General features: G+C 35.7%; 1 protein-coding gene across 1 annotated transcript in view; it reads left to right on the forward strand.

Annotated features, from left to right (window-relative positions):
- The first annotated feature begins 1,053 nt into the window (after positions 1-1,053).
- Positions 1,054-13,390, forward strand: part of sppl3 (signal peptide peptidase 3) — a 28,909-nt gene continuing 16,572 nt past the window's right edge. The window contains exon 1 of the mRNA XM_028025522.1: positions 1,054-1,569. Within this exon, the coding sequence (XP_027881323.1) occupies positions 1,544-1,569 (26 nt within the window). The 5' untranslated portion in view covers positions 1,054-1,543. The remainder of the gene's footprint in view (positions 1,570-13,390) is intronic.

Below are 13,390 nucleotides of genomic sequence, written 5' to 3' on the forward strand. Positions count from 1 at the left end.
ATTAAAAAAAGTGGTTAGAATTCCTAAGTAAAGACATAATTTATGTTCATTGATCTATAAAGATAAAATACTTATTGTAAGGGGGAGGAGGAATGTAAAACAAATGGAAAGACATCTCTTATAAGTATCGGAGCTACACACTTTAATTTTCTGGCTGATGAGTTAAAATGTTGCATCAATATTTTCACATAATGTTCTGTTATCATCTTTTGTACCTGCAGCAAAGCACTCCCATATGTTGTGTTTGCCTGATGCTGTTGAGTGTGTGTATAATTGTTTCAGCAGATGATCAGATCATCTTCAAACATCTGGAAACTGTGCCCACGCGAAGAACCAGACTATAAAATCATTCCCAATTTCTATTCTATGTCATAAAAGAACATAAGAACCATGCACAACCAGGACATCATCATCTGGACGTCCCCAAATAGTTTAAGATGTAGTAATCTTAGTGAATCTAAAGTGCTGACTTTAAGGAAAGTAAAACAAATTACAAAACATGTCCTAAAAATAAATCTGTCATTGTTGTGGCATAGGATTCGGGGATAATCTTGGTAATCCTAACTAACCTAAAAAGCATAATTGTATCCTGATTTAATGTCACAAAATTGAGAAATATTAACTATGCTTTGTAGTCTTGTGTTTTTTCATGTTTGTTTTGACCAGGGAAATCCCTGCCTCACTGAACAGAGTGATGAACCCTAATCAACAGGCTATAAAAATAACACTAGTGGTCTGTCTCTCTTCACTGTTGTCACAAAATGGACCAAGTGGATTTAACATTTTAACTTTTAGATGTACATTTTAAAAACATAACCAATTTTTAATAGCCAAATTATGTTTGGTATTTTTGTATACGTCACAATATTTTAGAAAGGAATGATTAATTATTAAATTCATTCATGCATTAATTCATTTTTACTATTGAGGCAATGTTCAGGATTCAGTGGGAGGTGTGCATGACAGGCTGCAATGCTGTCAGATGAAAGGAAATAATTGCAATCGTTACGTTTTCAGTGCATGAGAGCGTTTCAGTGCTCGTCCCACTGGTAAACCTCTACAGCAAGCTGGGCGACAGTGCGCGTTCCCGCGGACTCGCTATAGAAAACAAAGCTGAGCGTCTTCCATATCAGCTCGGGCTGCAGACTCAAGGAATATCCGAATGTATTCTGGATACATCGCGCAGAATATGGATCTACAGTGGGTGTAACATCGTTGCAGACCGAGCCATCTCGGCTGAGGTGACGGCAGGACCCTAGCGAGACCGACGAAAATAACATCTGTGTGTTTTTTTTCCTCGGGGTGCTTTGTCTTGTTCACCTAACGATAGCAAACCATCATTTTCATCTCAATTGCATGAAATTCAGCTAGTAATTACTAGCTGCCGCCGGGATGTATCATCATGTTGTCACCTAAAAGTAACTACTAAGACGTCGGATTGTGAAGGAAAAGCAGAGACCCCTCGCTCCCCGGTCCCAGCGGGCTGACACCGGGACCTGAATCTGTGTTAGCCACAGCCACGGAACCCACTGTTTTCGGCGATATGGCGGAGCAAGGCTACTCATCCTGGTGAGTGCGCACAGGCGCTGCGCTACCGATTAGTAGCGGCTGCCTAACATTAGCTGCTGCTACTGCCAACTCTGACAACACTGTGTCAAAAAGCAAACGAACCAAACACCTGCCATTCTGCATAAATACTTGTTTTGCCACTCCAGCTGTTTTAGTAGCCTTTGTGAAAGCGTAGAAACCAAATTCATACATATATAGACACATTTATCTACATCTGGTTAGCTAGTGGTGGCTAATGCTATGCTAACTCTATTCAGCTGCGGTCAAATCGAGTGATGCTATTGAAAGCGAATGAAGAGCTAGCTATGTTGTATAATGTTAGGGTTTGGTAGTTTTATGTGTGGCTTTTTGTTTCATTACAGAACAAATCGCTGCACGAAAATCGCATTTCCGTTCAATAAATGGAGGCTCTCCAGCGACACAGTTTAGGCTAGCCGTGCCAACATACTAGCATATTAGCTGGGTAGCATTTTGTCGTCGAGCCACAGCTCACAATAACAAAGGTTATGCTAAACTAGCATCGCAGTCGTAACAGAAAAATACCAGTTTCTCTATTATTTCCCACCCCTGCTCATAATAAATAGTCTATTATTCAGCTTTTTAACAAAATACGTCCTCAGTCAGTTGTTTGTTGTAATGACTTCCAATGTTATGGGAAGTGTAGATTTGGTGACTTGAGCAAAAGAGAGCGTTGGTCTCCGTGAATGAAAATGACTGCTTTGTAAAGGCGTAGTCGATTGTCGATTTAATTGTTACAAGGGTTAAGTCTTAGTATCATTCCTTCCAGTAAACAAGGGAGAAAGAGACATGTCTTTACCAGACAGGACTTGTTTTGCTATAGCCTCTCACGGAATGTTGGTATACTTTTCTTGGTGTGACCATCAAATACCGTTAAAAATAGACCAAATTAACAACAATAACTTCCTTACTTTAAAAATACTTGCACACAGACTAGGTGGACTGCATCAGTTGACCCTATGTTTCAGGCCATTCGAAGTAGCAAATAAACCAGGGTTTTAAAAACGTGCTGTTTCTAAATGCACAATGTTCGTCCCCCCTACTGTATTTATGTATGGGTTAACAGTATTTTAAAAACATGCCAGAGAAAGTGTATCTGGCTAGCATAGAGGAATGCTGTAGGAATCCTACCCACTCCTATCTGTAGCTGGAAACTGCCAGTCAGATGGCTGAAAGGGTGCAACACATTTCCTTCACTCACAAAAAATACACATTTAACCAACTTAAAATATTTCTGGCTGCAAAAACCACAGGTGTTGTGGTAACAGGAGTATTACCTATCAGTCATACTTTGGCAATATTGTTTTATAAATACATTTGACATGTATGTTGAGCATCCTGTTACTGATTAGTTGCCCAGTCAGACAGCCTTAATGATCAACTTGTTAGACTCAGTTCCTGGGATTTATTTGCCAATAAATATTGCAAACAGTCCTTTGTGATATCAGTAAAGCACTTACCAAATTTGGGATGATGATATATTTTGAATTATTGTGTAACTCTACAGTTACCTAAGGGAAACGGGATCATATTTTGTACATTAAGCGCTTTAAAAAGTCCCAATTTACAGTGTTTTTTTTGTTTGTTTGTTTTTATTATTTGTCCAAGTATGTGTATCAAAATGGAAATGAATAATAATCAGTATTTTAGGAGCTGTCGGAATAATTGTTGCATTTTGTTGTGAAAGCAGTTAGACTGTGTTATTTGTATTGAACATGTGTATAAATACAGTAAAAAGTTCAAACTTCTAAGTTTGAATGCATGGAATGAACAGAGCCCACACCACTCAGAAAATCCAACTTGCTATTCAGTGTTTGTTCTGCTGATCATCAGTCAAATCTGATTGAGGGATAATTTGTTAATTTGAAGCTAGCTTGATTGAATAACAAATACAACTTCCACTGTTAGCACAGTCCACTGACCTCTCATTTAGTTTGTCTAAAATGCATATTTCCATCAGTACATTGGTCTTCTCATTCAACAAGTTTGTTGAAACTATTTTATTTTATTTTAATGCTTGATCTTCTAGAATGTGTCCTGTTTAAAAAGGAAAGGAACTAAAAAACGTCAATATGATAACAACAAGTTATCTTTTCATGAATGTCTTAACACCTATGCATATCAACATCCTTCTCTTTGGCTTTACATTTTCAAACAGAGGTCTCTAATACAATATTAGCTGTCATCTTCTAATTAGCATCACAGTAACTAGGGCCTGAGATGTGACATAGATGCCAAAACACACGTTTTGATGTGTATTTTGTCGTGCTTTAGATCAGGGTCTGCAACTTTGGGATGCCTCCTGACTCCAACAAACCTAATTTAAAACGCAGAATTATCCCCTTCTCATGTCAGCAAATTTTGCAAAGGCCTTGTCATTAATGATTCATTTGATTCAGGTGTGTTAGAGCAAAGATGCATCCAAAAGTTGCAGGGCAGTGACAGTTGAGGATGAATTTCAGACTGCTGGTTTAGCTATTATGAATAATTTATAGTAGGTCAGCAATATTATGCCATTGTGGTCTTATTTGGAAAGAATTGTTAATTCTAATATACACATTTGCTGCAAGAATACCTATTCACTTCTATTGTTTTGATTCATTGGCCTGGTAAAAAAAAAACAAAAAATGTAAGAAAATCTTAAGCAAAAGCAAATATTCTAATCTAATTCAAATACTTGACAATGATTTTTCTAATAGTATTGACCAAAATCTCCATTTGAGCTGCTGGACTTATTTAACATTGTGAGTTAAGCTTTGAACATAGAAAGAAGTATCTTCTACATCACACAGAAATCTACTGCTAACTCATATGAGTGGGATTGATCTCCATTGCGATACATTCTGCTCTTATCCTCATTGCAGTTGGGCTGTATTCTGAAAATATACATAGTGTCAGATTGATTGTGGCTCCAGGTCAGGATGTGTGTTTTGCTCTACTTTCAGTATTAACTTCTACGTCCCGAGCGCCCCTGGTACTTGTGGGCAGCAGCGTTTCCACCAACAAAACCAATGCAAACACATGTTATACATCGACCAATATTTTCATATTGCATATCCTTGTTATGGGAAGAGGCTCATCTAAATGACAGAAACAACATTTTCAACCTCAACAAGACCTACTTCCAATACTAAGTAGCTAAATGAAAGAAATGCTAATGGGAGCTGCAGACTCATACCCAGAAGAACACACAGACTACTTCTTAAATTAAAGCTCAAACTCTGCTCTTTCTAACGGAATAGGCATCACCACCCTACATAAAAAAAACTCAGTGAATCAGCAGATGAAGAACAGAAAGAAATAGGCTTATTTCACAAAGACAAAAACAAACTCAATCTTTCCTTTGCTATTTTATGATCCTGATCCATGTTGGATAACCGTGTAGAAAACTCTGACTCATTCCGTTGCTTTCCGGAAAATGCGTAACGCCTTGTTGTTATTGTGGAGTTGTCTAGGCTAGGTAATTTTTGGATTCTATTTGCTATGATGGTGGATGGACGTGTCACTCATCCGATTTGACCAGTGGGCTCTGGGAAAAGTTAGATTTCTACTTTTAAAGGATTATTCACATCATAAATTGCCTTTTTTTATAGGTGGAAATGTTTTATACCCCCATTTTTAATTTTGTGACATTTTGATGTGTTGTCATTCATTAACAAAAGTGTCACTTTTTAGACCTCTAGAGTATTCTCTGGAGTTATACATTTTTATTTTATACTAGAACTATTTGAATAAACCTGGAAGCTTCCGAGATTTATTAAATTCATTTTGTAGATGTCATTTTCGAGAAGGTTTCACAAAAAGATGCACAGGGGTCAGAACTGACATACAAATTTGCTAAAACATTATCTGGTTTCAGATAAATAAAACAAAAACTGCACTCAATTCAAATAGCTATTTTTCACCCCTCATTTTCAAAAAATAAATTCTAAATGTTGTTTTATTCTGCAGTGGCTTATGTGCTGTCAGAGGATCATAAACTAATCCATCTGTTGCTTAAATTATAAAAAGAGATTTCCAACAACAAGTTGGAGTGGGTGTAACTATCAGTCTGACAGGATGCTACTTTTATTGCAGTGTCATAAAATCCTTTGTGCATTGTTGTTAAACATCCATCAGCAATTTTATAATAATTCTACAATATAGACAGAATAAAACATTAACCAGTCTCAATCCCTTTGTAGAAAAACAACTCAAAACAATTGTGAATGAATCTGTCAAACCTCTAGTTCCATTTAGTTTTTTAAAAAATTAGCACACCTTTCTTGTTACACATTTTAAAAGTAGTAATAAGTTAACTCAAATAATTTCCAGTATCAGGCCGCTAAGCATTTACTGATATTTCAGCATCACTGATTCAGTTGCTGAACTAAACACCATAAATTTGCTCCAAGCATTTTTATTTTTAAGCCACATGAAAAAATGATTGAGTGTCCAATTGCTTGAAGGAGGTAATTTGTCAGATTAATAGCTGAATAGTCTCAGTTAAATACAATAATGCTTCAAATCCCAATCTGATATTGAGGAAAATAACTTGTATGCAAAATAATCCTTTATAAATGTTCATGTTGGTGACGGATCTATTAGTTGGTCAGTAGGTGGTGTTTTGATTATACATAAATCATCAACTGAATACTTTCCCCCCAATTAAACGGTCTGATGCATTTTTTATTTCAACTCCTGCATTTTCTCTCTTCTCACTTCCTAAAAATGGAGCGGCTAATGTCTGCCTGTGCCAGATATTTGGCTAATAATTGTAACCTTGTGCTTCTGATGTCTTAAAAAAATACTTGTAGATACTTTATGCTGTGGCATGCTTCTTCTTACAGACTGAAGAAAATGTTAATGTTGCGTATTAAATTCTTTAAATTGAGCAGAATGATGGGATGCCATTATTGGTTTGAAAGAACAGAAAGGGATGAATTGCAAAAATTTTTTTACAACTGTGAAATATTTTTATGTTGGAGTTCATTTAGGCTTCCTGGGAATATAGCTGCTATATATGTGAGAAACAGTCAATTTTATTCCCATGTTAAAGAGCTGTACTTAACATTTAAAGCTGTTTCATTCAAAACAAGGTCAGGTACAGTGAATAACTTTCAGCAGCTTTTTATAGCAAAAAGTATAAGACTCCCAAGCCTTTTGCATTACAGCTTTTTGCATTAAACCTCATCTAGTTTCTCTTCCTCTCCTTTGTCTTTGCAGCTGTCAAAACTGCATACTCGGAGAGCTTAGACTTCTTACCCGTCACATTTTAGGTAACATTTAGAGAGTGGCACTTCCTCATGTTATAGATGGTAGACACAAGAGCATGTGAAGGAAAAGCAGATATCTGCACACTTTGTATTTTGCACTTGGTCTGAAAACTCTGTCCAAACTGTTTCTCATATTTTTTAATAGAGTCATTTTCCTGAATCAAGCTCACATTGTATCAATGTGCAAAGAGCACTTTCAGTGATAGAGGAGGTTGTAATATTTTTCCTTGATCAGTTTTGATGCATCTGTGTGAACATGACAAAGAGCAATTTCCATAGAGTTAATTCTGCAACATGCTTCGACGTTAGTATTTATTTACACACTTCAAATTTACTATAAACTATTATAGCTCTGTTTGTGTCTGGTTCTAACAGTTTCTTTGGTTATTTTTTATTTCATATTTTTTAAAGTGCGCTGACATGAACCAACTCACCAGTGAAGATGTAAATATACTTTTGTTCTGGCAAAACTAGTACGAACATTAGTTTATTATTTTTTATCCTTAGCAACTGTACTGTGTTATGTTCAGAAAAATGGCACAAAGCAAATTTCAACAAGTGCAATAAAGTTGGGCCTGGCAATTGTCACCTACTCTGCTCCACTTAATTGGACAATTTTAGCTAAGAAATGGTTTATGACGGCTTTTTTTCTTGACAGTGTATTTAGTTTTTTGATAACCATTAATGTTTTAATTTAAAGCTGCCTCTCATTGTTTGCCAGTTCATAGGGATTGGCTATATGAACTTAAAATCTGATGATATTTTTATTTATATATTTACAGTACTTATTGTGAGAATGATAAAAGTAATGATAAATGGGTATTTACAGCATCTTTTATAGTCTTGGATGGCAATTCACCACAAACACAAATACTGGTCTCAAAACACTTTAAAGTAGGCTTCTTCATAACACTAGTTACATAAAGAAGTGTGATTTCTTTTTTTTATCACTAAACTGCACAAAGCAACTGGATTTAATCACATATTTGAACAAATAATATCTCATGCAGTCAACAGTGGAGAAAACTAAATAGCAATCCTTACAATATTGTCAGTTTATGGGGGTTTTAGACATAAGTTGGAATTTATTGCCATAATAAACAACAATTCACCAGCAGTGCAAGAGACAGTGTCCTCCTTCAGTTTCTTTGTGCTACTTTACTAACTTCTTGGTATCCTACCACCCATTCTAGTAACTGTAACAACGAGAATCAGGTGCCAGGAAATTAATAATGGATGCAAGAGATCCTGAAGAGCAAAGCTCCCCTAGACAGTCCTACTACTGCCGCCATTTTTTATTGTTATTGTGACCTTTTTCTGGAGTAAAAATAACTGGACAAACGCCTTTTTACAAAAGCTTGATTTCTGTTTTTCCAGTCACCAAGATATCTTCCCAAAGGTTTTTTTGGGCTCGTCATAATTTACACAATTGAGTTCTTTGGATGCTGATTACTCCTGAAAAGGTTTAAAATGGTTTAATGTTTTTTCTACTTCAACTTGATAGTTATTTAGATTTTTTTTTAAGACCCTTCCCTAAGTTGGTAGATGCTTCTGACTTTGTGTCACATGTTGTCACCAGTCAGGCTCTTTTTAGGTGATTTCTGGATTTTATAGGATAAAACCTAAATCAATAAAGTTAGTTGAAAATTTTTGATTTAAAAATTGCATTTTGTTTTCACTCAAGTAATGTATCTAATCTTAAGATGAGTTGTGTTTGAAATATTAATATGGACACTATTTTAGTCTTGTATGAATTGTGTTTAGTACTTCTACCAAGGTCTTTCCTGGCCCTTAGCCATTTGCTTAAAAGGGTTTTGACTGATGATGAAGGTGGTGCTCAATGAAATGAAATAAAAAGTTTATGACTTCAGTTTGTTCTGAAAGTATTGCGAAAAAGAATGTGCTCTATTATCTTGTTCTAATAGCACAAAAGGCTGCATTAAAATGTTACAAGAAGTTTGAAAGGTACTCATTTTTTTTAAAGATGACACTGGTTATCTAAAAACGATTAGATAGCTACAGTTTATGCTGTAATAATATATCTTGTATGCAGCAGATCCATGTTTTTTTAAAAACACAATTTATGTTAGTAGAGTGTTACTTTATCCCTCAACATTTTAGCAACAAATTGGCAGAAAAATTGAGACACACAGTGGCACCAAAGACAAGCAGATGAAATAAAATAATTTCACAACTAAATCAGAAGTACATATTTAAAGGTAATTAACTCTTAAAGTTAGTCATGTTTGCTGTTTTGCCAAGCATGGAAGTGACAATTTTAAATGAATTCCCCCTGACTTATTGGCTTTGCCCTAAATAAGGAATTTAAAAATTGTGTCATATTGTTATTAATCATACATTTTACTCTTAACTGAAAACAACATTGCACCTTTAAAAAATGTTGCTCCAGTATAAAAAATTGTGTTGAGTATGGAGTGTTTTTTGATATTTGAATTTTTAGTGTTTTAACAACCCTACTTGTTACTACAACCCGTAGTAACAAGGGTGAAATGGTACTGAATATGTTTTCTATTAATATAGACTATATGTTGGAGCTGAAATAAAAGTTCTAAATATGGTTAAAAAGGGACAGATTTTTAGGTCCTTCTGCAATGAGGAGCTATTTCTGTTTTGTTTTTTTTTTGTGTGTGGGTTCACATGAACAAGGGCAATTTTAAAGAGGAAGCTAGGGTTGCGTCACTAAATATGTCCACTTATCTAGGGTCACCAAGCAAAATTGTTTGATCAGTAGACACTATTGACACTCATCGTTCCAGTACAGGCTACTTCAGAGGTTTGCTTTTGCTAAATTGGCAATAAATTAACATAATTGCAGAAGTTTCCCCAAGAGGACATTTTGAAAGATTCCAGTGTTGCTCAACAGTTTTGGTTTAAAAATGCTTGGAGATGCTGTTTTTGTTTTACTTAAAAAGAAGATTATTCAGTTTCAAATCTTACTTACAAAGCTTACTTACAAGATGGAGTTTTATTTTTCTTCTTCAAAATGTTCCTAATACATTTATAGATTTTGGGGGTGGATGTGTTTCTACTCTACAAGGATTTCATTGCACATATCTTTCATGAGTCTTACAAAAGAGATGCATTCATGTTAGCTCACTAATGTTAATAAGGACATGGTCAATTTTATGGAGGAGCTTTAATTCTTGAGAATGTTTCTGCCCTTCTGCAATAGAGAACACATTGTTTTACCACAAATAATCTAGTTAAATAAACTATAATAAAAAACACAAGTTACACAAGGAGCAACAACAGCCACAGTTGATAATTTTGACATATTTAACTTATTACAAGTTATACATGGATCAGAAAATAAACATATGTCAGTCGTTAAAGGTATGTTTCCACTTCAAGAACCTTTGCTGGGGGTGTTTTTCTACGCCTGTTGTTTCCATTGCAGGGAGCAGAGCCAAAATATGTTACTAAGGTAGAAATCTACCCTAAATAACAACTATGTTTTTTAAGTTTTAAGTAACCAAATAACATTTAAATGTGTTATTTAAATGTAGTTGTTATTTAAACTAGTGAAGTGAAAAGCAGACCTCCATTTTTATCCATTTTTGGACGAATAAACACTCATGTCGAGCCGCTTTTAAGAATTTAAACCATGTTCCAAGACTCAAAAAAAAACAATTATTATCCACTGATAGTTGTGTATCTTTAACTAGTTTTAAAATTGAATGCTGCTGCATTAGTGGAGGATTACCTGGGATGCTCCAAGTAATGGAACCAAAAATAATTGTATTTTTATTAGTTGTTTCAATTGATAGCCAACTTTTGCCAATATTAGTGACTGACCAATGATAGGCCAGGTCATTTAAAATGTTTCTGCTGTTCCCAATCTTGAACGTTAGTATAGTTTATGTCATGTGATTTAAAAAGCAACAGCTGGCACCCGTCACTCTTAACACACAAAATTTGCAATTGCTATTACATTGGCGGATGAGATGCGTTTAAAAAAACACTACAAAAACAGGGGAAGAAGCAAAAGTTGTTATGCATGATGAGAAGAATGAGGTCTAAATATTATGACACTATGTTTAGTTCAAAGCTGCAAGCTTTATTTTAACACCCTGCCATTTATTTTTAGTTTGATCATACTTTCGCTCAGTGGCTGTCTACTGATATGAAGATAGATTTGATTAGTAAATGTATGTCCATGCTTTAAAGTTCAAGATTTCAAAACTAAACCGAAATCTGTTGAATAAAATTCAACTTTTGTTTGTAAGGCTGATCATTTTTCATCCAGAATTTTCTAACTGGATCAGAACAGATCCGAGAATGCCACTTAATCATCTTTGTGGCATGTTGACCTGTGCCTCAGTGCTAAAGAGTAATGCATGCAACTGGTTTGATGAAGGACGGTTTTGGAATTGTTATTGAAAACCTAGTCTGTCAGCGAACAAGGCCGTCTTATGGCACTTTAGGCCGTCGGCCAGCTCTCAACAGTCCCGGATTGTATTTTGTTTTTAAATGTTCCATTCATCTATCTCACTCATGTTCTCCAGGCTTCTGTGCACAGAATTCAGACAAACCAGTTCGGTACCAGAATATGAATGAGGCTTGTGGTGGATTAAACTAGCTGTCTAGCAGCCCGCTGTGTTGACGGGGAGTCTGTGACATAATTAATGTCGGCATGCAGGAGAGCAAGGTCACTTTCTTAATCACTGTTTTAATGCTTGGAAGACATGGAATAGTTTTAGGTAAGAAGACACAAATGATTATGCACATTGGTATGAAAGGATTTTATATATTGTCAGATATTTACCTAAATCTAGTATAAACTGTATTGGACAAATGGATTTGTGATGCTACATTGTTCTGGTGGCTTGTGAACAATTTTATTTTCATATAACCGGTTTTTCAAGCTAGAACTGGTCTGGCTCACCGTCTGACAAGAGAAATACTCCTCGATGAACCAAAACATACATTTGGTGAAAGAATTTATTTAAATCAGATTTATTCTTTTAGCTTTTAGTGCCAATGTCAACTTTGGGAGAAAGTTAGTACTTTTTAAATTAAGACCTACTCTTTTTTTAGCTACTACAAATTACATGGGCAGGAATCTGGCCTAATGAAGTCAAGTTTGCGCCTTGTAGCTAAATGCAAACATGTCAAGGTACCATAGTAAATTTGCCCTAGAAAATGGTACGCATTTTGAGGTTGAGTCAAAGCTTTGATGCAACTAGGGCTGGACAATACAGCTGAAAAACATGTCGCAATAGAAGTGTTTCATATTGGTTGATATTGATAATTATGATTAGTTTTTTTTGTTTCAAATATCTGAAAAACTGCAAGAAAAGTGACATGATCTTTCCTCTCCACACCATTGTTTATTTTTAAGTAGTCATAAATCATGATTGCAAAACCGGAAACTGCCGTTGCGCAAGTTACTCAGCAGGTTGTTGCTAGGTAACCACAGAGCGAGTGAGTTGGTTGATGCCACCAACTTTGCTTAGCTGGTTGTCAGAGGTAGAGCGGCTAAAGTTTTTCCTATGCCTACATTCCCTTGAATGCTGTGCGGTTCTGAATCGGAGTTCCTTGATATTATTAGAAATTATAGTCAGATGCATTATCTATTGAAATTGATCACTTGTCTATCGTGATATATATTTTATTGTCTAGCCTTTGATGCAGCACCAGATAATATATATTGTAGGCTGTATTATGTGCAATATGCAAATTGTGACCTTATGAGGTTGTTTATTTTCCTGAGATGATGTCAGCCTGTATATTTTTTCAATGAAGCAGCATGTTACGGAAGTTATGTTGACACAAGGTAGTGCACAATTGTGAATTATGAGAAAAATGATTAATGGCTTTCAATATTCTTTAGAAATTAAAATCTGGAAAGTCTGGCATTTTGTTGCCCGGTGTTCTTAGCGAAGTAGCTCAAGCTCACTCAGAGCTTGAGCTACTGGAGCGATTCTAACTCCAGTAACAGCAACAATATTGTTGCTATGATCTAAATTATTTGTCAATATTTTTGTGGTACAAACACCTCTTCGATCTTTTGCAGCCTCCAACAGGTTTTATTTCAGAATTGCCCCGTATCTACCACAGTGTTTTGTTTAGCTGATTTGCCTCATATGAGCATAAAACCACTTTTCCTCATGTTTGCTGGGCTCCCTTCATGGTTATAAAATTGCAAAGGGGGCTTCTTGCTTCCTTGTTGCCACACTTCCACATCTGCAATTAGGTTGTTGTATCAACATATCCTGCCATTTGTGCTGTGGATCTCTGTAGCTCCTCCAGTGATACCATAGCCCTCCTGGCTTCTTCTCTGAATAAGCCAGGACATCTGTCCACTCAGTTTGTGTGGACAGATGTCTCATGGCAGGTTTGCTGCTGTATTATACTTCCATTTTCAGATGTCTTGAACAGACCTCCTGTTCAATACATCCAAAGCGTGACGTTTTTTAAGAGTTTTGATAGTTTTATAACTTATTCCTACCTTAAACTTATCCACAGCTTTATCCCTGACCTGTTGCATGTTTGCCTTGGTCTCCATGAGTAGAGGGAACAGATGG

The sequence above is a fragment of the Xiphophorus couchianus genome, chromosome 8 (genome assembly GCF_001444195.1).
Source record: "Xiphophorus couchianus chromosome 8, X_couchianus-1.0, whole genome shotgun sequence".
Classification (NCBI taxonomy): Eukaryota; Metazoa; Chordata; class Actinopteri; order Cyprinodontiformes; family Poeciliidae; genus Xiphophorus; species Xiphophorus couchianus.